At 46.4% G+C, this 27,621-nt stretch overlaps 1 protein-coding gene across 1 annotated transcript; it reads right to left on the bottom strand.

The window, feature by feature from the left end:
- Positions 1-1,253: 1,253 nt before the first annotated feature.
- Positions 1,254-26,944, bottom strand: SLC48A1 (solute carrier family 48 member 1). Its single transcript, XM_040425867.1, has 3 exons — positions 26,739-26,944; positions 10,905-11,072; positions 1,254-3,343 (listed from the first exon to the last, which is right to left on the bottom strand). The coding sequence occupies exons 1-3, from the start codon at positions 26,869-26,871 to the stop codon at positions 3,207-3,209; spliced, it is 438 nt and encodes a 145-aa protein (XP_040281801.1). The 5' UTR covers positions 26,872-26,944; the 3' UTR covers positions 1,254-3,206.
- Between the last annotated feature and the right edge of the window lie 677 nt (positions 26,945-27,621).

The following is a 27,621-nucleotide window of genomic DNA, read 5'->3' on the forward strand; positions in this document are numbered from 1 at the left end:
CAACCAATAGACGGTATAAGGGTGAACTAGACAGCCGGGAGATGTACCCGACACCGGCCACTGTGGGCGACATGCTGCATCTTTATACTGGGTCTAAATATTCGGATCAGTAGATCTGTTGCAGTGTATAAGGAGCCTTACTGCCATAAAACTGGAAATGCTCTTCTAACATTCTCCCTGCATTTATGTAAATCACAGCTGTAGAAGAGACGTCTACAAGTGCTTGTTTCAAACTCGAGGACTCTCACGTCTTACTGAACCTGGACACTCGGCATACCTATTGCACAAAGCCCCTCCGATTCATCTGTAGATTCTTCTCAGAGCGCCTCACAGCCAAGAGCTCTGCTAAGAAGTGCACAGTCTAAGAACTTACGGTACATTCACACGACCGTATAATTTTATCCGCGTCCGATCCGCATCCATTCCGCATTTTGCAGAATAGATGCGGATCCATTCATTCCTATGGAGTGAATAAAATGTGCGGACAACGTTCAGTATGTTGTCCGCATCCGTGTTTCCGCATTTCTACTCCACAAAAATATGAAGTTTGTACTACTATTGTCCGCACAGATCAGTCCGCAGCCCCATTCAAGTCAAAGGATCCGCAAATTGGTTTCCGTATGTCATCTGTTTTTGCAGATCCGTTTCCGTATTAATGAAGGCCTTAATAATCCTTTTTTTTTCTCTCCCCCACCCCCCCTTTTTTCCCCTTTTTGCAGACTGTAAAAAACAGAAGACATACGGAACACAAACAGAAGTTATTTGTCCGCAAAATGCGGACACACGGTTCAGTTATTTGCGGACCGCAAAACGGAAAGGATTACACATGGTCGTGTGAATGTACCCTTAAAGAGGTTTTCCAGGACTTAGGCTACTTTCACACTCGCGTTTTGGGCGGATCCGTCATGGATCTGCAAAAACTGATCCTTTACAATAATACAACCGCATGCATCCGTCATGAACGGATCCGTTTGTATTATCTTTAATATAGCCAAGACGGATCAGTCATGAACTCCATTGAAAGTCAATGGAGGACGGATCCGTTTTCTATTGTGCCAGAGAAAACTGATGCGTTCTGAGCGAATCCTTTTCCATTCAGAATGCAAACTGATCCGTTTTGGACCGCTTGAACGGATCTCACAAACTGAAAGCCAAAACGTGAGTGTGAAAGTAGCCTTAAAAAGGGGTTGTCTCATCTTGCTGTTACTAAGGGCTCATGCACACGACTGTTTTTTGTCTGCGTCCAATCCACATTTTTTGCGGGTCGGATGAGGACCTTTTATTTCAATGGGGCTGAAAAAGAAGTGGACAGCACACCATGTAATGTCCGCATCCGTATGTCCACTCAGCTGCCCTTCAAAAAAACATGTCCAATATTTGTTTTACGGACAGGGATAGGACTGTTCTATAGATGACAGGACATTCTGTGCTGCAAAATGTAGAACGCACACGGCCGATATCAGTTTTTGGCAGACCGCAAAAACAGCAACAGTTGTATGTGTGAGCCCTAAGGCAGGATGAGACTAAATCCTGACGTGGCCGGAAAAACAGCGGAGCAGACTGGTGCATGGGAGCCAAGGAAATAAAAGTAGCACAGCAAGCCATGCTGGTTCCCTAACTCGGACCGCAATGGGACCTACTGAAACAGTCAGCGCCGGCTGCGCTGTTATCACTTGAACAGGAGCAGCGCTGCAGTAACCAGGCACAACCACTACATGGTGTACAGAGCTGCGTAGTTATGGTCTCACAACCTAGTAAAAACAGGTGATAGTCAGACCCCCTCCAGGTGTATATTGAGGAGCCATCCTAAGGATAGGTCATCAATAAGCAAGTCATGGAAAGTAGACAATGTTTCCCCACAGATTACGGATGATCGCAGGGGTTCAAAGCAGAGGGAAATTGTGCCATCAACCCATTTTTAAAAACTTTCATACAGCTGTTCCTAGAATGTGACAGCGTGCAGCCTCCCGCTACCGATATGGAAGACTCTGCTTAATATGTTGTGCCAGAAGCTAAATAGCAATTTCAGTAAATCTCCCAAAAAAAAGATCTCGTTCTATAGTGTTTTCCAGTTCTGGAAATCTGAAGGGGTGCGAGACTGCAAACTTCACTAATGAGATCCTCTCTATGACAGAATTCATCTCCTATCCACAGGATAGGGGATAACTGACTGATCACTGGGGGTCCGACCACTGGGACTGGGAAGAGAGATGAAAAGGTGGAAATAAGTATTCAGTACTACTTAAACCTTGGTAAGGAAATTCTCCTCAAGATAGGCCATCAATATCAGATCAGAGGGAATCCAAGTCTCAGCACATCTGCAAATAAGCTCTTTGAAAGGACCTGGGAGCCCTAAGGGCTCTTCACCGTCTACACAAGGCAGTCAGCTTAGGAGCGGAGGGGCAGGATATTGCAGCTTCCCCCGATTTAAGAGAATGGAACAAAGCTTCAATACGCTGCACCGTCACTACCAAGTACATGGCGTGCGGGTAAATGGCCCCATGTAAGCAATGAAGACCCTAAAAGGAAACCCCTTTAAGAAGTTCAGTTTTATCTTAAGATTCAGTTTTCAGAACAGATTCCAAAGATCCTCTCCAAATGCACAGACGGGTCACACATAGTGCAGGTTATGAGGGTCATACACTGAGCTGCTGAATAAGGACATCAGGGCCGGGGCTGTAGTTTACCATCCAGCGTCCTAAAAACTGTTTATTTCTAACTTTGGAGGACAAACTCCAAAAATATCCATTATTTTAAGTTGCACAAGGACACGGACATTGTTAGCATGTGTTAAAAAGAAAGTAAAATCCTTGTGATGTAATTCACTAGACATCTTCATGAAGACATGTGCCGCTTTGCGGAATCGCCAGACCTAACCAATCCATTTCCATTTGCGCAGAGCCGCGATAAAGTGACTGTGCCGATTAGCTCTGTCTGAGAGAAGCAGCGCTCAGCTACTCCCCGTAAAATCACTGCAAATTCCATAACCAGAATAGGTTACGAAATAAGAAAAAAAATTATAATACTAGTTATGGAGGAAGCAGGTGCGGAAACAAGAGTGTGAATGCAATGTTCTTCCCCAAGGATCCTTCAACTCCTTAGAGCAGTTTCCTTCAGAAGCCATTGTGGAACAGCTGAGCAAAAGACGGGCTTGTTATATATCCAAAGAATTTAAAAAATCCACTTTCAGTCACTCGGAATGAGGGTCAGAAGTCACTGAGGATACTGATGTCAGCAAACTCTTTTCTGTAACGGTAGGCGTAGAGGCCCAGCAGGAAGGACCACTTCATGGACATGAAACTCCATACACAGGACAAGTAGAAACTCTTTGGATCAACGATAGCTATAAAGGAGGAAAAAAAAAAAAAAAAGCAGAAAATGAGTCTGAATGCATTAAAGGTGTTATCTGGTAATAAGTATTGATGGTCCATCTCTGGATAGGTCATCAATATCAGATCGGCAGAGGTCCGACAACCGGGACCCCCACCAATCAGCAGTTATTATTTATTTGAAAGTGCCATTAATTCCATGGCGTTGTGCATCAAGAGGGGTTACAAATACATAAAAACACAATAATCAGGAAAGTATTAGACTGGTACAGAGGGGGAGAGGATCCTGCCCGCAAGAGCTTACAATCTACAAGGGAAGGGAGAAGAACACAGAAGGTGTGGGTAAATGCTGCCCATCTGGCTGTGTGGTGGCAGCATACTTATTGAAAGTGGTAGGCTTTCCTGAAGAGGTGGGTTTTCAGGTTACTTTTGAAGGTTTGGATGTTGAGGGAGCATCTGATGTGCTGGGGTAACGAGCTCCAGAGTATGGGAGATGCAGATGAGAAATCTTAGAGTCGATTGTGTGAAGAATAGATGAGAACAGAGAAGTAGGTCCTGTGAGGATAAGAAATTACGTGTGGGGATGTATCGAGAAAGCAGGTCAGAGATGTAATGATGGGACAGGTTGTGGACAGCCTTACATGTACAGTGCCTTGCAAAAGTATTCCCCCCCCCCTTTACTTTTTTCGTATTTTGTTACATAACAGCCTTAAGTTCAATGTTTTGTTAATCTGAATTTTATGTGATGGATCAGAACACAATAGTCTAAGTTGGTGAAGTGAAATGAGAAAAATATATAAATAAAACTATTGCTTAGAAATAGAAAACAGAAAATTGGCATGTGCGTAAGTATTCACCCCCTTTGTTAGGAAGCCCCAGAAAAGCTCTGGTGCAACTAATTACCTTCAGAAGTCACATAATTAGTGAAATGATGTCCACCTGTGTGCAATCTAAGTGTCACATCATCTGTCATTACATATACAAACCTTTTTTTTTTAAAGGTCCCAGAGGCTGTTATGCGGGGGATCTGTGGAGGACACTTATGGGGGATCTGTGGATGACGCTGTTATGGGGTGGATCTGTGCTATGACACATAGGGCCATGAGGGGGGCCAGCATAAGACACACATATAGCATCTTATGCTGGTCCCCCTCATGGCCCTATGGTTCCCTTCATGTGTCCTAAACTGCGCACATAACTCTCCTATTGATAAAATGGCCAGCCTCTGTACTCACTTTCACTATGAATGCACGGTAGCAAGCGGGCCGGCCGGCGCATGACTTGCGTCACTGTCACGCTCCTCCCACTTAATTCAGGAAGCAGGAGCATGACTAAGTACCGGCCGGCTCGCTGCAGTGCATTCATCGTGAAAGTGAGTACAGAGGCTGGCCATTTTATCAATAGGAGAGAGGCCATTTTATCAATAGGGGCCCCTTCATATATAATCGCAGCATTTTCGGGTCAGCCAAATCGCCATATCGCATTTGGCGATTATCGAGATTCGATTATTTTTTCAATATATCGTGCAGCCCTAGTGCAAACCATCCAACTTGAAGGAGCTGGAGCAGTTTTGCAAGGAGGAATGGGCAAAAATCCCAGTGGTAAGATGTGGGAAGCTCATAGAGACTTATCCAAAGCGACTTGGAGCTGTGATTGCCGCAAAAGGCGGCTCTACAAAGTATTGACTTTAGGGGGGTGAATAGTTATGCACATTAACTTTTTCTGTTATTTTGTCCTATTTGTTGTTTGTGTCACAAAAAAAAAAAATAATAATAATAAATATATATATATATATATATATATATATACACACACACATCAAAGATGTGGGCATGTTCTGTAAATTAAATGATGCAAATCCTCAAACAATTCATGTTAATTCCAGGTTGTGAGGCACCAAAACACGAAAAAAGTCAAGGGGGCTGAATACTTTGGCAAGGCACTGTAGTGGTTAGTATTTTAAACTGAATTCGCTGGGCAATGAGGAGCCAGTGAAGGGATTGGCAGAGGGGGAGGCAGAGGACAAAACAAGGGGAGAGGTGAATTAACCGTGCAGCGGACTTGAGAATAGATTGGAGGGGAGCGAGAGTGCTGGATGGGAGGCCACACAGGATGTTGTTGCAGTAGTCCAGGCAGGAGATGACGAGGGCATGAACTAGCAGGGGCGAACCAGCCATAGAACCTACACGGAATTTTCCCGGTGGGCTGATGCCCATAGGGCCACTGAGCCCTCCTCCCTGCCGCTGGCCGGATACATACTATTGGGGAAACTATAGGGGTCATTATTAGAGGAAGCCCAGGCAGCATGCCGAAGGTAGGGCTGGCTTGGTGTTGTATCCCACATCTCACCTCCTAAGCCCCCTACTCCATATCCGTATTAGAGACAATTGGAGGAGGAGGACAGAACGTGACAGCTATTGCTGGCCACCAGCGAGGCATTTTGTGTAGAACTGTGGTATTTGGTTCTGTGGCATGGTATTCTGTATTGTATGTACTAAGGTATTAGCGACCCTGCCACGCTGTATTGGCCCCATCTACTTGTGTTGCCCTACCACCTGTCAATTTGAACCCACCTACAACATTGGGGCCACTTTTAGTTTTTTTTTTTCCAGGGCCACTTTAAAGGGGTTGTCCAAGTTATATTTATTGATGACCTATCCTCAGGATAGGTCATCAATATCAGATCGGCTGGGGTCCGACACCTGGCACCCCCGCCGATCAGCTGTTTGAAGAGGAGGCGCGCGCCGTGCCAGCGCCGCTTCCTTTTCACTGTTTACCTTCTCGCCGTTGCATCTGCAGCGGTGAGCAGGTGTAATTACACCCAAGCCATCCCATTCATTTCAATGGGACGGATCGCTCCTATACACTTGTATAGAAGCGATCCGTACCATTGAAATGAATGGGACAACCTAAAAGTGCACCATCTTCACCCCTCATTTGTCCCTACTACAGTATATGACCCGTCTCTGTGTTCTGTCAGCAATTTACCAATAGTGACAGTACATCAGCACCCCCAATTACCCTTCAATAAACCCCCCAGTCCCTGTCAACCATATCAATGACTTGTTCCGGTCAGTAACCTGTCAAAGCTTTTTGTCTTAGCATTAGGAATTCATTAGGGTTATTTAGGGATTTATCAGGGTTAGAGCTGTAGTATTAGGGCACTTTCACACTAGCGTTTTTCTTTTCCGGCATAGAGTTCCGTACTAGGGGCTCAATACTGGAAAAAACGTATCAGTTTTATCCCTATGCATTCTGAATGGAGAGCAATCCGTTCAGGATGCATCAGGATGTCTTCAGTTCAGTCACTCTTATGGCATTATTTTCCATTGAAATGCATTAATGCCGGATCCGGCACCAAGTGAAAAACGGATCCGGTTTTTCCGGTCTGCGCATGTGCAGACCTTTAAAAATGTGAAAAAAATAAATACCGGATCGGTTTTTCCGGATGACACCAGAGAGACGGATCCGGTATTGCAATGCATTTGTGAGAAACTGATCTGCATCCGGATCCGTCTACAAATGCTATTCGTTTGCATACGGATTTCCGGATCCGGCAGGCAGTTCCGGCGACAGTATTACCAAGTTAGAGCGATGTAATCTCACGCATGTGCGAGTATGCGGCATGTCAGTGCCAGCATAGTGTTCCTTCCCTGTGCTGGCATCAGCCTCAGGGAACGAACTGCGCATGCGCTAGCTGCGAGATTACGGTGCTCTAACTTTGTGACGTCGGGGAGCAAGGAGGAGATTCGGAGGATGCGAGCTCCTTCACAGTGGGCGTGGCTGGGCTCCAGAAACATTAACAGCTCCTTGGGCGCCTTACTTGCCTCATTTACACATTATATAATTATATATATATATATTGGTAGCGGCGATCTAGCAGCGCATGTCCGCAGCTCTATAGGCAAAATCCAGGTGACAGAATCCCTTTAATCATGGTGACTAAAAGGAGACTGTTCTCTCTGCAGTCAGTATTACTAATGCAGGGACATTCTGTATTTTCAGCTATAGGATGCTCATAGTGAATGGTGTGCAAACAGAATTAGCGAGAAAAATCTAATTATATTGTCATCATATTATACGCCTACTATATAATAATACAGTTTAAATATAGGTCTTGCCCAGATGACATTTGCAGTTTCTTGGTACAGCAGACAGATGTCATATTGTTCTCACCCTGGGAGGTGCGATCACATGTGTGGTATCACCTGATGGTAAGCATTGTACGTCCGGTCACATGGACAAGGAACATGTATGCAGATATCTGTTCTAATCAAAGTGTTCCCTCATCCAAATGTTCCGATTTATGTCCACTCTAGTAATGAAGCTTAAAGGGAATCGGTCACCTGGTTTGACCATATTAAGCGGTCACCATTGCCATGTTTAATAAAATACCTTTTCTTATATTCATGCTTTCATTTTGCTAAAAAAAAGCGATTTTTGTATTATGCAAATAAATCCTGAAGGTGCCCAGAAATGCGTTATTCTTCACCCTCTGAGCCCAGTGACGCCCCCCTGCAGTGCCTGACCGCCTTAATTTAGAGCCCACCTCGTTATGCAGTATCGTCCCACAGCCTAGTTTCACGGCGGCGCCCCCTCTGCTACGTCAACCAATTAATTCAAGCCACGCACCTGGAATCTTCAATTCGTCCGTCTGAAATCTCGCACAGACGCAGTACCGCCTACTGCCTGCGACATCCAACCGCTCCTGAGGGCAACAGCCTCAAAAGTGTCACTGGGCATGTGACGTCTTCTTATCGCTGTTGCCCTCAGGAGCGGTTGGATCGCACAGGCAGTAGGCGGTACTGCGCCTGCGCGAGATTTCAGACGAACGAATTGAAGATTCCAGGTGCGTGGCTTGAATTAGTTAAACTAGGCTGTGGGACGATACTGCATAACGAGGAGGCGTGCTTGGGCTCTAAATTAAGGCGGTCTAGGCACTGCAGGGGGGCGTCACTGGGCTCAGAGAGTAAAGAATAACACCCCTCTGGGCACCTTCAGGGTTCAATTGCATAATATTTTTTTTTGAATGAAAATGAAAGCATGAATATAAGAAAGAAAACCACTGCAGGAAATAAGGTATTTTATTAAACATGGCAATAGTGAGAGCTTAATATGGTCAAACCAGGTGACAGATTCCCTTTAAAGGCTGTGGACACCTCTGCACGGAGATGTTTTTTTTTTTTTTTGGTGTTCATTCACTTCCCAAGTTCTAAATTAAGCAACTTTCCAAATAATCTTTATTAAATATGTTGCCGCTGCAGAGTTTGTGTAAATCCTTCACACAGCTTGTGGTGCTGCTGCTCTCGTTCCCCCTCTCCGCCATGACGGCTCCTGCAGCCAATCACTGGCTCCTCTTACAGCATTACAAATGGTCACATGACTCAAGGGAATCCGATCACTGCCGCGGCCAGCGACGGGCTGTAGGTGGCGTCAAACCAGATGTTTTCAGCAAGGGAACCCAGCAGAGCATCGCAGGCCGGAAGAAGGAGCCAGCACCCAGAAACAAGTAAGTAAACTTCCTTTTACAGGGCCGACCAAGTGGGAGGTTTGTCAGACCCCCTCCCATTCTTGCACAACCCTTTTAATGATATAGTACTATACCTTACTCTACAGAGGATCATGAAAATAGTTTTTGATCACTTTATAGACAAGAACCCCCCCTCCTTAGATGGACCACAAGGAAAAAAAATTTATAGTGCCCAATTTTGGGCACCAGCGTACAAGTAAGGCATAATGGAGCTCAAGCAGGTTCAAAGGTGGGCAATTAAGTAATAAATGGAACGGGTGGACTACGGCACCCAGAATAATTACTAAATTCATGGTTATTTTGTTTAGAAAAAAAGATGGCTGAGGGGAGATCTAATAACTACTGTATGTATAAGTACAGCGGTCCCTCAAGTTATCATGTTAAGGGTCCATTTACACGTCCGCAAAATGGGTCCGCATTGTGCTGTCCGGATCTGCAAAAAAATAGAACATGTCCTATTCTTGTCTGCAATTGTGGACAAGAAAAGGCATTTTCTATGAGAGTGCTGGCGATGAGCGGTACGCAAAATGCGGAACGCACATTGCTGGTGTCCATGTGAATGGACCCGAATTGTTTCTGGAACGACCATTGTAACCCAGTGACTTAACATGCTGGGTCCTGTATAGCAAACAGTGTATCAGAAAAAAAAAATGGGGCCACCATCACCTGACATGCAAAGGAGTAGCTTATCCTGGCACAGACAGAGGGCATGACAGGGCATGTAGTACTGTACTGTAAAAAGGAGCTACTAGACCAGGGATGGCCAACCTGTGGCTCTCCAGCTGTTGTAAAACTACAATTCCCACCATGCCCGGCTGTAGGCTGATAGCTGTAGGCAGTCTGGGCATGCTGGGAGATGTAGTTTTGCAACAGCTGGAGGGCTGCAGGTTGGCCATCCCTGGTCCAGACAGTCAATAGAGGCGTTTTACCAGAGAAATGACCATGTTGATTGGTTGGATCGGATGGACCAGAAAAGACCATTGTATGCTAAAAATATTGTATCCTGAAGGACCACTGTATAGTAAAGATCAACAGATCAATACACAGCTCTCTCCCATCTATTTATCCCCAGGACTGTGACTGTGATGAGGGAACATCCTCTGCGTCTGCAGGAAAGAAGGTTTGTACACAAACATAGAAAAGGATTCTTTACGGTAAGAGCAGTGAGACTATGGAACTCTCTGCCTGAGGAGGTGGTGATGGTGAGTTCACTAAAAGAGTTCAAGAGGGGCCTGGATGTATTTCTGGAGTGTAATAATATTACAGGATATAGCTACTAGATTCCTGCAGAAGGGTCATCAATGAATGGAGTTATTCTGCTGGTTGACAGATTTGGTGCCAGGAAGGATCCCCCCCCCCCCCCCCCCATCTAGATGGATTCTACCTCACGATGGTTTTTTGCCTTCCTCTGGATAAACACTGCAGGATTATAGGCTGAACTGGATGGATGCACTTCTTTTGTCTGCCCTATAAAAACTATGTTCTGTCACTGGGTGTGATCACGGACATGTCTAAACCTCCCACCTCGGTCGTTTGTTGGCTGAACTGACAATTTAAGAAGCCACAGAAATAATAGTTTGTCTGCAGCTCATCCGGCAAAGTGCAGACTGTATGCGTGATCGTCGCATTACTGATGATTGCACACTCTGAATGCAGTTTGCACCGGCCTGTGTAATGGCCTTCCAGACAGGCACCAATCCATTAGCCTTGGTCCAGCAGCTTTACTCTGAACACCCGCTGCTCTGTCCTGCAGGATAAACTACCTTATAGGCAAGGAATGGGACATCAGCCACCAAACTACTCTTGTAGGCCATTAGTGTATTTGCAGTTCATCACATTGAGCAGACACTAGTGATCCTGTAGGCACCTCAGCTCCAACTTGCCAAACATCAGATAGTTATCTGGACATCCCTTGGCTTTTTTGGAAAGATCCAATCATTAAGACCAGTTACACATGGCCATAACTCCAAAATACCTGGTCAGACCATGCTACATGCAAGTTCTACCTACTACAGCGGTCACTTGGCTGAAGGCTGGATACTTACATTGATGATTGGTTATGGCTAAAGCAAGGAATGTGATGAAAGCTATGGCAGCCAGGATAAAGAAGAAAATCCCAATAGAGAGGAAGAAGCGCAGTCCCTTCAGCCATGTTCTCCAGAAGTCCTGGACATACATGATGTGTGTGATGAGGGCCCACAGGGCCAAAACGCCTACAGGGGAAAAAGACACACCAGATTACACTGTTGAATAAGGAGAACATCGTTTTCCTACAAGAATCAAGTTCAAGGGCTTAGGAGGCTTTCTGCACTACACATTTATAGCACACCACCAGAATAGGCCATAGGCACATCCACAAATTTCCGGAAATGCTGTAGATTCCCCAACCGGATTTGTGGAGGAGAACTCTGCAACAGTATACAGCACCAGCAAAGTGGATGAGACGAGCACTATTTTTATTGGTTAATATCAGTAACGATGTTTCTATATGGTGTTTTATGAAAGGGCTTTTCCAGCTAGACAAAATCTGCTTCAATTAAAAATAGATGTAGCTTACTGATCCAATTCTAGGGTTCTATGATGTCAGCGGCGATCCTGGTACTTACATATAGACTTCCTCCCTTTCATTGGGTCAGTGATGTGACTGGCTGGCTGACTCATCCCATTAGCTAAGGGCTCTTTCACACTTGCGTTCTTTTCTTCCGGCATAGAGTTCCGTCTATGCCGGAAGAATCCTGATCAATTTTATCCTAATGCATTCTGAATGGAGAGAAATCCGTTCAGGATGCATCAGGATGTCTTCAGTAACGGATCGACGTTTAGCTTTTTCAGAATGGTTACCATGGCTGCCGGGACGCTAAAGTCCTGGCAGCCATGGTAAAGTGTAGTGGGGAGCGGGGGAGCAGTATACTTACCGTCCGTGCGGCTCCCGGGGCGCTCCAGAGTGACGTCAGTGCGCCCCACGCGCATGGGTGACTTGATCACATGGATCACGTCATCCATGCGCATGGGGCGCTCTGACGTCATTCTGGAGCGCCCCGGGAGCCGCACGGATGGTAAGTATACTGCTCCCCCGCTCCCCACTACTACTATGGCAGCCAGGACTTTAATAGCGTCCTGGGTGCCATAGTAACACTGAACGCATTTTGAAGACGGATCCGTCTTCAAATGCTTTCAGTTCACTTGCGTTTTTCCGGATCCGGCGGGCACCTCCGGCAAATGGAGTACACGCCGGATCCGGACAACGCAAGTGTGAAAGAGCCCTAAGCCAGCTCCCTTCCCCATTGTGCCTAATGCAGCAACAGAAAAGGACACTGGCTTAGCTACTGAACCGAGCCAGCCAGCACGCCCCCTTCCAGTACATCACCGACACAGGTAGGGGGAGGAAGCCTTCTCCAATGTCAAACTCTATGCAGAGCTAAAGGTGTTGGTGTTATCCAAAGAACAAAGGCCAGACACAGGGAATTCCGTGTACTAATCCCGGTACTGTATTTATCACAAAAAAAAAAAAAAAACGTTTCTGATGATAGTGTCCTTCTTCAGGGCTGAATGAAGCTTGGCTGAAGTCTACATTCCATGGTTTCAGAGAGGTGGACTGACAAATCTGTGAGTACTATGCTGACAAAGTGAAATATTAGTGAAATAATATTAGTGAATATATAATAAATAATATTAGTACAATACCAAGCATACTGCCACTATACGATGTATGGCGCAGTGCTTGGAAGGCTGCCGGGGAGCCTGCATTGCTCACCAGAGCTCCTGCGAGTCCGGAAACAGCTGATTGGCTGGAATGCCAATGATAACCTATCTTAGGGACAAGAATAGGCTTTTTTTTTTTTTTTTTTTGGACAAGAATAGGCATTTCTATAATAGCCCGCCCGTTCCTGAAACTGCGGGCATCAAAACACGGCACGTTCGTGTAAATGCGCTCTTCCTCAAAGATTTTCAAAAATGCACACCAGTTACTCTCCGTTAACTCTAGTTGGAACTTTGCACATGGACCAATCTGTAAACGGCCACTCAGGCTTAAAGGGGGTGGCACACTAGGATATGCTGTCAATGTCAAATAGGAGTGGGTTCCAGAGGTGGGACCTGCACCTATCTAGAAAACGGAGCCCCCGAAGTGAAGGAGAGCACGCCGTGCATGCTCTCCATTCATCTCTCTCTATGGGAGTTCAGAAAATAGTCTAGCGAGCAGTGAACAGAGGGTGGCCATGCATGTGTGGCTGCTGTCTGTTCACTTAAAGGGAGTTGCCCCATGATTAATGTAAAAATGAAAATGAAACTTAATCCAGTACATGACAATATCTTTCTAACAAAGCTAGAACCAGCCCTGTACCTCACATGGATCCAGAGATCTCCACAATCATTGCTAGATTTATATCAAGCTGACAGCTCAGGGGCGTGTCTTTCCTGCTGCAGCTCAGGAGGCGTGTCCATGCTCTCCCTATCACAGCTCAGGGGGCGTGTCCATGCTCTCCCTATCACAGCTCAGGAGGCAGCTGAAAAATGAAGCTGAGCATGTGCGGCCATCTCAGTGAGCAGGGCAAATAAATAAGAAAAAGAACAAACAGCAGGTGGCGCTATACAAATACATTTTATTGAATAACTCAGTGGCTATGCTAAATTTCTAATTACATGCAGTTACAAAAGTTTTCAGATCCAGGTGTTGGTTTAAAAACCGTAGAATATTTTTTGTAGGACAACCCCTTTAAGTTGTCCAGTTCTGGAACTAGGAGAAGGTCCCAGACACTAATGGCATATCCTAGAGCAGGCATGGCCAACCTGCGGCTCTCCAGCTGTTGTGAAACTACAACTCCCACCATGCGCTGCTGTAGGCAGTCTGGGCATGCTGGGAGTTGTAGTTTTGCAGCAGCTGGAAAGCCTCAGGTTCGCCACTCCTACTGCTTGTGCCTGGCAGCAGCTGTGCCCCAGATGTCAGTCCACACAATCACATTCTAACAGGAACGCATGAAAAGTGTTAACCACCTGAAAACCTTTCTGGCCCTCAAAAATGTGCTTGTGTACAATCACTACAATACAACACTGCAGTACGGTATAGCAGGAGCATGTTTTTTGTTTTTTTTACCATACATGTTACACAACATAACTTTTTAATTCGTTGAGTTCTATATTTCTATTTTTTTTTTACTTTTTAAAACTTTAGTCTACAGGACTTGAGTTAGGCCTCATGCACACGACCGTATGTATTTTGCGGTCCGCAAAAAATATGGATGACATCCGTGTGCATTCCATATTTTGCGGAACGGAACAGCTGGCCCCTGAGAGAACAGTCCTATCCTTGTCCGTAATGCGGACAAGAATAGGACATGTTCTATTTTTTTGCGGAATGGAAATACAGAAACAGAATGCACACGGAGTAACTTCTGTTTATTATTTGCAGACCCATTGAAATGAATGGTTCCGCATATGGTCCGCAAAAAAACGGAATGAACACGGAAAGAAAATACGTTTGTGTGCATGAGCCCTTACTGTATTGCAGTGTGCTATACCTGCCAGCATTATACAAACAGGCTGCCTATTACAGAGCAGTCTTCTATACAGGTTATTATTGGGTTGAGTCGATGAGTTTCCGATGTTGCCCCTCCCTCCATAAAATCCCCTGCCGAATCTCAATACCGGAAAACAAACAAAAAAAGTGTGAAAGTAGCCTTTAACAAAATGACAAAACTGCTGACAGACTCCCTTTAAGTTGTCCCAGCATAGGTCATTCCTAGTAAATAAATACCAACATCAAAAGAAATAAAACCATGTTCACATTAAAAGGATTTCAGGATCATGACCCCATATACGCAGAAAAAATACAACAGTTATATTTATCGTTCCCTCCAATTTTACAAAAAACAGTCAGAATGGACAATATTCTCCATTTTTAAGGGGTTGGCCCACAAACAAAACGTATCGCCTATCCACAGGACAGCTGATAAATGTATGGTTGCTGGGAGAGGGGTGGATTCCTGGGACCCCCAACGATCACAAAAACGGGGTCCAAGTGTACTCTGGTGAATGGAGCAGTGACGGGCATGTGTCACCACCACTCCACTCACTTGTATGGGACTGCCGGAGATGGCCAAGTGCTGAAGTCCCATAGACAGTGAACGTGCGCACTGCACCTCTATTCTCACAGGGGGATTCGCTGTTTGTGGGCAGAGCAGCCTTTGTGAACGCGGTGGTGTATTACGTAATGTGCTGGTGACGCTGCACTGTCACAATAGAGCTGAAACCAATGACTTGGCAGAGGGGTTTCGCAAGTCTTCCTGATAACCAAGCAAAACACACAGAAACCATGGACATACAGATGTAGCAGAGCTCAATTCGTCACTGCAGTAGCATTGGTTATAACAGGGATGCCCAACCTGCACCCCTCCAGCTGTTGCAAAACTACAACTCCCGGTATGCCCGGACAGCCTACAGCAGCTGGAGGGCCGCAGGTTAAGCATCCCTGGCTTATAGACCTCACTTGAAGAAACTTAGATCTGATTAACTTTTGGATTTCTTGACTTGAGCGTAGATATATAAAAGAGGACCTGTCACCTCTCCGGGCATGTGTTTTAGTAAATAATTCTGTTCTATACAATTCTATTATTTCTACTAGAAGCTTTTGATCAGTCTTCAGTGAAGGCCAAGATGGGTATTACCAGATGAGGGGGGGAAGGGGGTCCCTGCAAAGTCTGACTCCAGCAGCACCGACTGAATAGTGCCTAGGGACACACAGCCTACTGGACCTTAGCTACTGGTTGTTGGAAATTAATTCCTAAATTTTTAGTAGGAATAATAGAGGAATGGTACGACAGAGTCCTGCAAATGAATTCTCCAGAATGGTTACTACTAAAACCAGACATGTCAGGAGGGGTGACAGACCCTCTGGGGGCCCCATGCACAGACTCTTGCCTCTTGGCTGGTAAAAGCAGCGTTCCCTCTACTTTTTGGGGTATATTCACATATAGCAAACTTTGTTTTAGAAATGACTACAACTGCCCGACTCATCTGAAGGGGGCTTGTAGCAATCAATGTGCTTACCTCCAACCGCATTCAGATGAAGGGAACGGATTAGCTGATTTTCAGTAGCAGAAATGTCTGCAAGAAACGTGCCATGTGTGAATGCACCCTTAAAAGGGGTTTTCCCCACTACTTATCCCACTCCATTACCAAAGCTGCAGTCGACAGTCAGATAGAAGTGGGGTCCACCTATCCTCATAGGGTACTCCGGGAACTCTGTTTTCATATTCCCGGGGAGGGGGGTCCCAGTAGTTGAACCCCCAGTGATCCCGTGGACAGGGGATAAGTAGTGCAGTGAGAAAGCCCCTTTAATATATGACAGGTGATCATCAAGGAGCATGGCTCATACACATAGCTATGGCCTCCTGACCAGGCTCTGACCATTACAGGTGTGGTCTCATCTGCAGGATGAAGCTGTTCAGACCACATGGAAGCCAAATCTTAGATGGCCATTGTACGAATGCCTGTTCGGCCGATCGTTGTTCCATCCTCCTCACACATACACATGCATGCTCGGTTCCACGGACTGTCCATTTGTTTGAGATTGTGAGAGGTTAATGAGCAGCTACCAGACACCTCATCTCCACTCAGAAGAAAAGGATTGGGCATGTTGAAATCTTACTACTCAGTCCTGCTCGGACATATGGAGCTGGGAGAAAGTCAGGACACTCCCATACAATGTCATGGTTGGCCAGTCACTCTAAAAATGGTGGGATCGGACAACGTCAATCTAATCTGTAAGACCAGCTTTACCCTCAGGTCATGGTCCTAGTAGTTCATCTTCATAGTTCATGTATTAAAGGGGTTGTCCAGGTTCAAAGCTGATCCCTCATCTTCACCCCCCCCCCCCCCAGCCCCCAGATATGAGCTTCAGAGCATTTCATGCTCCGATGCTCTCCCTTGCCCTGCACTGAATCGTTTTTAACACTACTCGCGGAGGCTCTGATGGGAGGGCTTTAGCGCTGCCTTACCGTTCTAAAGCCTGCCCATCAGTGCCGGTGACATCTCTGTGCTCACTGCTAGGCTGAAGCCTCCGCCTAGCAGTCCCCATGGAGAGCCCGGTACATCACCACATCTCCTAAAAAAGCCTTTGCCCGGCACGATTCAGCGCAGAGCAAAGGAGAGCATCAGAGATGCTCATATCAGGAGGGGCTGTCTGGGTGAAAATGGGGGTATGTCCGAGCTTAGCTCTGAACCCGGACAACCCCTTTAAATCTCCAAAGATTATGAATACTGTGGAAAGATCAGTTCTCATCAGAAGGTTATAGAGGTTGTCCATTTATTATAAGTCTCTATTAGATGAACGACATTACAGAATTTAAAAGAAATATGTTCTTAGACAATGTTACATACTTGTTATTGTGCCCCCTGATGTTATTTTGTAATCGTCTCATAATGTCCACCTCATGAGTCCCGTACCGGTGGTCACACATGCTCAGTCAGACCACCTGGATCCTCTTGTACATGGATGGTGGAGTGATTCCTGCCACCGTGCAGGCCAGCCAGTACGAATCAGTGCACTAGAAGTGGTTTCTTCTCATTGATACTGGACACATTAGGGTGGACATCGTGAGAGTGAATCAAAGTTACAACAGGGGGCGCCATAACACGTATGTAACAGTCACAGGAGCAATTTTATGAAATTATTCCAATTCAAAAGATGCTATGTTCTACATGAACAAAGAAATATTTACGTGAGGGACAACCCCTTTAAGAAGCATCATGTGGCTGAAACCATGAATCAACAAGAAATATTGCATACTTCATATATTTGCCTTGCTACAAAATCACAAAAAAGGGAACCATTTCTGAAGTTGGACCTTTTTTTCTCAAAACAAGGGAAACCATAGAGCGTGATTCAGCAGCTTTAGAAAATCTGCAAAGTCATGGTGGAGAGCCACGTGAACATATCAGCCGATTTCACTGCTCGGGAAAATAGAAACTGTTCACTTCACGGGAAAATAATTCCATGGGGCGAATACGCCAGGAAAGTCGTCTGTACTGTACAGGAAATGGTTAAAGGGGTATTCCCACTTCAGACATTGATGGCATATCCGCGCCACCCTCCTGTCTCCGTTAATGGAGTTCTGAAAATAGCTGAGCGCTAGCTGAGCCATTTATGGCGGTTCCATAGTGGTGAATAAAGAGGTGGCGGTGCACGCGTGGGGCACTTTCCACTCAGTGCTATGGGACTTCAAAAATAATCGAACGCAGTCGCTTGTCTTTTTTTGGAACTCCAGTGGCGAGTCACAGAACGAAGTTGCAGTGAATAGAGATAGGTGATGGTCCCACCTCTGGCACTTGCTTCTATCTGACATAGGGTGGCAGAAGACCCCTTTTATCAGCCATCCTGGGAATGAGACCCTGCAGGCACCGTGTAGAGGGAAATATAGCAAAGCAAGTTACGAGATGAGACATCTGGCCTTGAGGGACCTGGCTCAATATTTTTTCTGCTTGGCCTTTGTGTAAGTGGTGACTTAGGCCTCTTTCACACGAGCGAGTATTCTGCGTGGGTGCAATGCGTGACGTGAACGCTTAGCATCCGCACGGAATCTGGACCCATTCATTTCAATATGTCTGTGTACATGTGCGTTGGTTTTAACGCATCACTCGTGCGTGAACATCGCAGCAGGTTCTACAGGGAGTGCAGAATTATTAGGCAAATGAGTATTTTGACCACATCATCCTCTTTATGCATGTTGTCTTACTCCAAGCTGTATAGGCTCGAAAGCCTACTACCAATTAAGCATATTAGGTGATGTGCATCTCTGTAATGAGAAGGGGTGTGGTCTAATGACATCAACACCCTATATTAGGTGTGCATAATTATTAGGCAACTTCCTTTCCTTTGGCAAAATGGGTCAAAAGAAGGACTTGACAGGCTCAGAAAAGTCAAAAATAGTGAGATATCTTGCAGAGGGATGCAGCACTCTTAAAATTGCAAAGCTTCTGAAGCGTGATCATCGAACAATCAAGCGTTTCATTCAAAATAGTCAACAGGGTCGCAAGAAGCGTGTGGAAAAACCAAGGCGCAAAATAACTGCCCATGAACTGAGAAAAGTCAAGCGTGCAGCTGCCAAGATGCCACTTGCCACCAGTTTGGCCATATTTCAGAGCTGCAACATCACTGGAGTGCCCAAAAGCACAAGGTGTGCAATACTCAGAGACATGGCCAAGGTAAGAAAGGCTGAAAGACGACCACCACTGAACAAGACACACAAGCTGAAACGTCAAGACTGGGCCAAGAAATATCTCAAGACTGATTTTTCTAAGGTTTTATGGACTGATGAAATGAGAGTGAGTCTTGATGGGCCAGATGGATGGGCCCGTGGCTGGATTGGTAAAGGGCAGAGAGCTCCAGTCCGACTCAGACGCCAGCAAGGTGGAGGTGGAGTACTGGTTTGGGCTGGTATCATCAAAGATGAGCTTGTGGGGCCTTTTCGGGTTGAGGATGGAGTCAAGCTCAATTCCCAGTCCTACTGCCAGTTTCTGGAAGACACCTTCTTCAAGCAGTGGTACAGGAAGAAGTCTGCATCCTTCAAGAAAAACATGATTTTCATGCAGGACAATGCTCCATCACACGCATCCAAGTACTCCACAGCGTGGCTGGCAAGAAAGGGTATAAAAGAAGAAAATCTAATGACATGGCCTCCTTGTTCACCTGATCTGAACCCCATTGTGGTCCATCATCAAATGTGAGATTTACAAGGAGGGAAAACAGTACACCTCTCTGAACAGTGTCTGGGAGGCTGTGGTTGCTGCTGCACGCAATGTTGATGGTGAACAGATCAAAACACTGACAGAATCCATGGATGGCAGGCTTTTGAGTGTCCTTGCAAAGAAAGGTGGCTATATTGGTCACTGATTTGTTTTTGTTTTGTTTTTGAATGTCAGAAATGTATATTTGTGAATGTTGAGATGTTATATTGGTTTCACTGGTAAAAATAAATAATTGAAATGGGTATATATTTGTTTTTTGTTAAGTTGCCTAATAATTATGCACAGTAATAGTCACCTGCACACACAGATATCCCCCTAAAATAGCTAAAACTAAAAACAAACTAAAAACTACTTCCAAAAATATTCAGCTTTGATATTAATGAGTTTTTTGGGTTCATTGAGAACATGGTTGTTGTTCAATAATAAAATGAATCCTCAAAAATACAACTTGCCTAATAATTCTGCACTCCCTGTATATATTCTATATAGCCTTAGGTCCTCTCTGCTTCAGACATGGGGATTAAAGGGAATGACCTCTTAATCCTTTGTGTGAGTAGAGTGCACCAACAATAAGCAGGACACCTACCGTAGTTATTATCACTAATTTTTGGGGGGAACCCAGCATATGCAGATTGAGCTGATGGGTAAAGGGACCCTCCTAACAACTCAATGCCTGAACTGTGTATCTGAAAATGGGTTTTCTAAACCAGATAAGTCCTTTAACCACTTCACGCCCAGCGCCGTACATGTATAAAGACTTCTTATAGCAGACACACGCTACTCATATCCGCAACCGGCAGTAATGCCGATCGCGGACATTTAACCCCTCAGATGAAGTGGTCAATCCTGACCACAGCATCTGAGCGTGCTGAAACGCTCGCTCTCAGTTGTGCTCCGGTTCACCCGTGTGGTGATTGGAGGAGCCGGAGCGTGTATGCAGCAGCCCGTGTGCTTACGACTGACACAAGGCTGCTGCATAGTATTTATTATGGAGCCCTTGCCTGGAAAACGAAAACGCAAAAATTAAAAAAAACAACTCCGGGCTTAAAAGGGTTAAAGGGAATGTTTGAGTTAGGCAAAAAGTGAGAAATATGTGATAAATAAAAAATAAAAAAGTTTCCTGACAAAGTGGTGCTGGATATGAATAGGACAAGCCTGTAATACCCCACTCTACCACTGCTAAGTAGATAGCGGGCAGGTAGACGGATCAAGGTATACAACAACCTCACACGAGTGCCGCAGCTGATCGGTGGCAGTGCTGAGAGTCGGACCCCCGACCGATCTGACTAGATGTCCATCCATATACTGTATCTAACCCACAAACTGAAAAAATTATAATAACCTGTTCACATTTGTGAGGATTACATCTTTTATAGGTTTCGCAAGGAAGCTGCAATAGTCTATGTAAATTTTACAAGACTCTTTTCTCCCTCCCAGATCCAGGAAAGCAGTCATCTGGAAAGCATTATGCGTAGGAGGCAAGAAATATTAGGCAATAAGTTAGGAAGATCTTCGTTACTGGGAACCCCCTTTCATATTTACAGGCAGGGAGCAGGCGTTTAGGAAAACCAAATGCACCCCTCCTCAGTGCTCCAGTTCCAGCTCTGAGCAACCTTCTCCTCCACTTCTGGTCCTCAATGACCAGAAGTGCGATGTGCCGTCTACTTGCATGGCGCTCCTGCTGGCCAACCAATGACCTCAGCAGTGACACGCGCAGGCATGTTCTTTTATTATTTTATTAAACTCTGCACCCTGCCTGTAAATATGAAAAGCTGTTCCTGGTTTTGGAGAACCCCATTAGGAGGAGTTGTTTGGCCATATACATTTTTAAAATAAGATAAGGTCAATACTCCCCACATCGATCTGCCACCGCTCCAGGTCAGGCATTATATGGTCCCCTGCTGATCTCTGCTTCCTGGACACACAGATGGCCCACCAGAGCAGTACCGGGGACCGTTCAGAGGCCCATATAAAAAATAAAGATGGGAGGCAGAGTTCGCAGCAGCAAGAAGAAAAACAAAAAATTGGATGGAGCTGCAAAGAACATATAGCTAAAAGCTTCTGTTGAAACTACTTTGCCTTCTCAGAGGTTGCATGGTCGGTCCACTATAGTCAATGGCTGACCATACAGCCGCCAACAAAGTTACTCATCCTGTAGAACGTCTGATATTTTCTGATGTCCAGAAAAAAATATCTTTACATATAATGATAGAGCTGTTACAACATAGAACTGATAACCGTACGGCAATGCCTAAACTATGACCCCACAGTTTCAGCCAGTGGTAACAAGGCTCAAGCTGCATCATGCAAAACTTGCACAATTAAAAACTTAAAGGGAACCTGTCACCGGGATTTTGTGTATAGAGCTGAGGACATGGGTTGCTAGATGGCCGCTAGCACATCCGCAATACCCAGTCCCCATAGCTCTGTGTGCTTTCATTGTGTAAAAAAACAACTATTTGATACATTTGCAAATTAACATAAAAGAGTCATATCTTACTTGTGTGACCAGAGAAGAGTCATATTTTCAAGCTCTGACTCATCTCAGGTTAATTTGCATATGTATCAAATCGGTTTTTATACACAATAAAAGCACACAGAGCTATGGGGACTGGGTATTGCGGATGTGCTAGCGGCCATCTAGCAACCCATGTCCTCAGCTCTATACACAAAATCCCGGTGACAGGTTCCCTTTAAGGGGAAGAGGGAACTGAGTTCCATTAACATACCATGGTCCATCAGGTCATGTCCCCACCATTCCCAAAACAAAGCTCAAGGAACCTCAGACCTGACCATGGAGTCTTGAGGTTCAGTGAAACCTGTCTGGAGGACCACAGTGGTAGCCAATTCTTCAATTTGGACTACAGAATTCCTTCAAACTTGGCCAAAGACAACCAAGTCCTTAGACAAGATTCTGAGCATCTTACTTCTCACTTTTTGTCAGTGCTCCAAAGCAGCAGATGTTAGAAATGACTCCACTGCTACCAGTAGATAACCAGCACATACTGGGACCACCAAAGCACAAAGCTTACTGAAAATGTTAACTACTGGCACCAAACTTGACCGGCGCTCTAGCCTGCTAGGTATGCTACAGCCGCGGTTAATGAAGGTAAGAATTCATTCAGTCCTGAGGTGCATAACAGACTTATTGGCAGCAGATTTGCCTTATCTTGCAAAAAGCAGCTGTTTTTAGCGGAGCCAAGCAGAAAATATCCCATCCAGAGAGAGCAAGTCCCCTTCCAAGAACACCCAGAGGGATTCACAAAAGAAAAAGCCTCACACAATCGTACTGCCACAAAATAACTAGAGTACCAGATACATGAATATACATTAGACCAAGAAGAAGATCTACCGGACGTCAAGATGCTCACGTACAGTGACATCAGGTGATCCTGACTGGAGGAGGACCACCAACTCATCCTCTCAAAAAGGATGGTGAAAGTAGTGAACAGCACCCCATCTTCTGGCCTAGGGGCTGTACTGTGGACCTGCTAGTTGTCCATATTTCAAGGTTGTCCTGTTACAAGATGGTTGTACAAATTTCCCTCACCACGTTGCACAGAGCTATGACGACATCTGCAGTGGAGGCTCCTTCAGCAGCCTCAACACATTTGATGGAAAAAAATATATAGTGGTACCTGCAGCGCTCATTTTTCAACAAATGAAGGAAATATCCATTGTGCTTTTTTTTCTTCTTTTATGACAGCAAAGAAAAAATGTAATTCATACAGCAGATGTGAACAGAGCTTAAGGAGTAGTTTGACCCCAAAAATATATGTTAGCAAGAGCTGAGGGAGGGAGGAAAGCATTGTCCTACTAAATGCTGTTCAGGTTCAGCACCAAGACTCCTTTTCCCGCTCTTCTAAGCGGTTGTGCATTGCTTAAGATGATATTGATCTATCCTCAGGATAGGTCATCAATATCAGATCGACACCACCGCTGATGAGCTGGCTGAAGAGGCCCTCATGAATGGGAGAGGAAGGTGCCAGCCGCAACAGTCTAGACCGTGAAGAGGACGCGATGCTCGCATGAGTGGAGGTGCCAGGTGTTGGAACCTCGTCCTCAATATCTCACCTCTCTGGCAGAGTGGAGGTGTAAATTCCCATCTGTGGTCACTTGCACTGCTGCAGCCATCTACTTGGCTCAGTGGTGATGTGTCCCCAAGTGAAGGCTGCAGCAGTGCACGTGATCATGGAAGGGACGTCACATTTACAGTCTGCTGGGGACGGGAACCTTGTCGGTGCGCGGAAGCGGCGTTCAGTAGGTGAGCGATTTTCTTTCATTTTAACACTTTTCCTGCCCTCCCTCAATAAAACACAGAAATGTTCAGCCCACTATAAAGCTGCACTTGGAAAGGAGTCACTGATCAGCCTTGGTCTCCTACTTAAAGGGATTATCCGAGATTATTTATTTATTTTTTTCCATTTCATTTTGCCACCGAGGCGGCCTCACTGGGTAGGTGCTCCCCAGGTAGATGGTGCATATGATCCTAACCCGGTTACAACCCACAATGTATGGCACGTGATCCCGGAAATGCCCACAACTTAAACCGTGGAGCGCAGCGCTGGCCCAATGGGGAAACTATAATCATCAACGCAACAGCTGTAATTCACATCAAGGGGGAAAGAGGACATGGGGAAAAAGAGATAGCATCTGGACGACGAGCTTGTAGGGGTCACTATCCTTCCTCCACAGCCACCAAATGGGAAACCTCTCTCTGCGTCTATCACCCAAAATTGCATTGAAAAGTTGCGGTCTTCCCAAAGAAGAATGCCTAATATGATGGGGAGCCGAGAATGTGGCACTGTGGTCTTGATAACAGAGTGGTCCTCTCAAAGAGGTGGTCTTTTGGGAAGGTCTCTCTGAATAAAGATATCCTGTAAGGTCTCCGATCCAGTTGGATTCTGCTGGCTTGCTCTATGCTATGCCATGTATGTATGTATGTATGGAGGGTGGCATTGCAGCACAAAGCGCCCTCTTGCTGCCGGTGGGTTACGGTATACGCCTTACGTATGGTGCCATGGACAGGGGTCGGGCTCAGCATGCACTTACCTGTTTCCAGAACTACACGGATTACAGTGGACAGAGGGGAACCCGCGCTCTCCGCCTCCCTCTCACTTCTCCTCACCTTTGCAGGAGAATTTTAGGGCACCAGGGGGAACACAGGACCCCTGTTCTCCCAGCTGGTTAGGGTCCTAACCGTGGAACCAGACATTTAGGCAGAACCTATGAATATGCCACCATGGTCTTCAACCTTGCCATTCCCAGAGTGCCCCTTTAAAGCTCCTGAGAGGCACTGTAAACAAGGCAATTAGGGGTTAAACTATTGCATACATATATTATATACAGGCGGATAGCTGTGGGCTGAACCCAACAATTTCAGCGGGGTCAGCCGACCATCCAGTATGTATGGGGGCCTCCCGACTCCCAGCAGGCAGATGTTGGTTGAGATAAGGATGCTTTTGATCTCGTGGAGATAAGCGGCTGCCAGAATTTCCTGGAGGGGGAGGCATGTTTGCTACACTTGTCATTCAACTGAAGCGGACACTTGGGGGGATACTGCAAGCGCCTGTCTGCCAGCCAGCCAATCAGAATGCTGCTGAATGGCAGGAGCAATGAAGAGGCCCTACATGCTAGTCCTGGTATGAGCAACCTCCGTCTGTTCAGACACTACAACTCCCAGAATCCTGCTTTTACTTCTATAGGAGTAAGGCCTCATGCACGTGGCCGTATTGCTGCCCGCAAACAGCGTGTCTGCAATAGGCGGGCACCAGCCGTGTGCTCCCCGCATCAGGGATGCAGACCCGTTCACTTGAATGGGTCCGTACTCCGGAGCTGTGGTGCGGAACGGAGGCACGGAACCCCACGGAACTTCCACGGAGTGCTTCCGCAGTGTTTCTGTTCGTGCCTCCGCGCCGCAAAAAAAAAAGGAACTTGTTATTTTTTACAGTGCGGACGGATCACGGACCCATCTGTATAAAAGTCTCAGAGAACCCCTTTTAACGGGACAAGCCCTTTAACAACAGATTCTGCTGCGCTCAGGCAGGAGCCGCTCATACACAGGGGGTCTCCAGCGACAGATCCTATATGGACATCAGATCACCTACATTCCAGCCATCGTTGGGGTCTCCAGCACAGGGGGTGCTCCTCACCCAAATCTTCCTCCTCCCTACAGTACAAGTGCCGTCATGACATGTCACTGACAGATTTCATTCACGAAATCTGTACATCACCCCCTCCACCGCAGACCATCGGGCGGGTTACGCCACACTTTGGTCACATGATCTTCGGTGCAAACTCCAACTACATGTCGTATCTAACGTCCTGTCACTGTTAACAGAGGCTATAACTCTGACCTGGTGCATTAAGGGGGTATTCCCATCTCAGACAATGGGGGCATACCGCTAGGATATGCCCCCACCGCTGGGACCCGCACCTACAACGAGAACGAAGCAAGGGGGGGCTGTGGATGGAGGACCCCAGGAAATTTCCCGGGGTCCATCCACCAAGGGCTGCTCCCATAAAAGTGAATGGGAGCGCACCACGCACGCGCGGCCCCAGCTCCCATTATTTTCTGGGGGAGGAAGACGGAAATAGCTGAGCCAGCACTCGGCTATTTTCCTCGGCCCCATAGAAATGAATGGAGGGCGGCTGCGCATGCGCAGTGCGCCCTCCGTTCATTTCCCCCGTACTCATTGTCGGTGCGGCTCCCAGCGGTGGGCCCCGCACCTATTAGACAGTTGTCTGAGATGGGACAACCCCTTTAATTGCGATAAAGCAGCACCACAGAGACGTCTGCGTCTCAGCCACCGGATGGCGCTGTGCTGACAACCAACCTGTGTGACCTAATCATCTAGATCAGGGGTCTGCAACCTCCAGCTGTTGTGAAACTACAACTCCCAGCATGCACACTTAGTCACCTGTTCCCAGAACTGTCATATAAGTGAAGGGAGCATGCTGGGAGTTGTAGTTTCACAACAGCTAGAGAGCCAGAGGCTGATGATCCCTGATCTACCTCTCCCCTCAGGGGGCACCTTCTGCCCTGTAAGGTGCCACCATGCCCCCACCCACAGTGCCCACTCCACGCGATGACGTCACCCAGATTCACACCTGCGGCTCGTTAACAGTGCCCCTACCTGACAGGCCACCCATGGCCGCAGTCCAGGGCTGCCCAAAAGCCACATTCCAGGCCAGGAAAGCCGACAAACCAATTATGGTGCCCACTGTGGCGTAAACGATCCGGATCCAGAGCTGCTTGGTGACCGCCATGGAAAGCCAGGAGATCACTCCACTACCACAAACCTCAGTCCAGACCAGGGGGACGCAAACAAGATCACTCTCTTCATTCCTAGCACCGATTGGTCAGCACAACTGTCAGCTAAACTGCTGGGAACCAATCGCTGCATGGTAAGGGGGAGGGTTTAAAGGCCGTGACCAATCAATAAAGTCAAACCAGTTGTCCAATAGAAGGAGCGCTAATTTCTCCTGTTGCCAGGCAGATAATGTGGCTCACATACAGACGGGACTCAGGAGTGTATTACTGCTGTAATGTGACGTCGGCCCAGGGTCACCAGTGCAGGTCCGGTGTGAAGAGGGGGAGTCAGGTTGGCATGGAAATGTGGGCGTGTCTACAAAGGTGTGCCTTCTTATAGGTATTATGCCATTGGAAGGGGCGGGGCTTCGTATGGAAAGTACCAACTCAGCAGAGTCAGCGGCGGTGCGCCGATGTGGTAGTGACTAGGTGAGGCGCCTGTGTCCGGTCCTGTACATTATGCCCTGCCCTTTCTTATAGACTACAGAGGAATATGGCGCATAGAAGTGAACAGAGACTGGTTTGGATAACAAAAAAAAAAAATGCCTCAGGACTTGAACTCCTTAAAGGGAACCTGTCACCGGGATTTTGTGTATAGAGCTGAGGACATGGGTTGCTAGATGGCCGCTAGCACATCTGCAATACCCAGTCCCCATAGCTCTGTGTGCTTTTATTGTGTAAAAACACCAATTTGATCCATATGCAAA

Source organism: Bufo bufo, chromosome 3, assembly GCF_905171765.1.
Source record: "Bufo bufo chromosome 3, aBufBuf1.1, whole genome shotgun sequence".
NCBI classification, from domain to species: Eukaryota; Metazoa; Chordata; class Amphibia; order Anura; family Bufonidae; genus Bufo; species Bufo bufo.

Excerpts from the sequence above, each read along its gene's own strand:
- SLC48A1 (XM_040425867.1), bottom strand. The coding sequence starts at position 26,871 with ATGGCGGTCACCAAGCAGCTCTGGATCCGGATCGTTTACGCCACAGTG. Across the intron at positions 11,073-26,738 it reads GGCCATGGGTGGCCTGTCAG|GCGTTTTGGCCCTGTGGGCC; the intron begins GTAGGGGCACTG and ends TTTCCCCTGTAG. Across the intron at positions 3,344-10,904 it reads AGCCATAACCAATCATCAAT|CTATCGTTGATCCAAAGAGT; the intron begins GTAAGTATCCAG and ends CCTCCTTTATAG.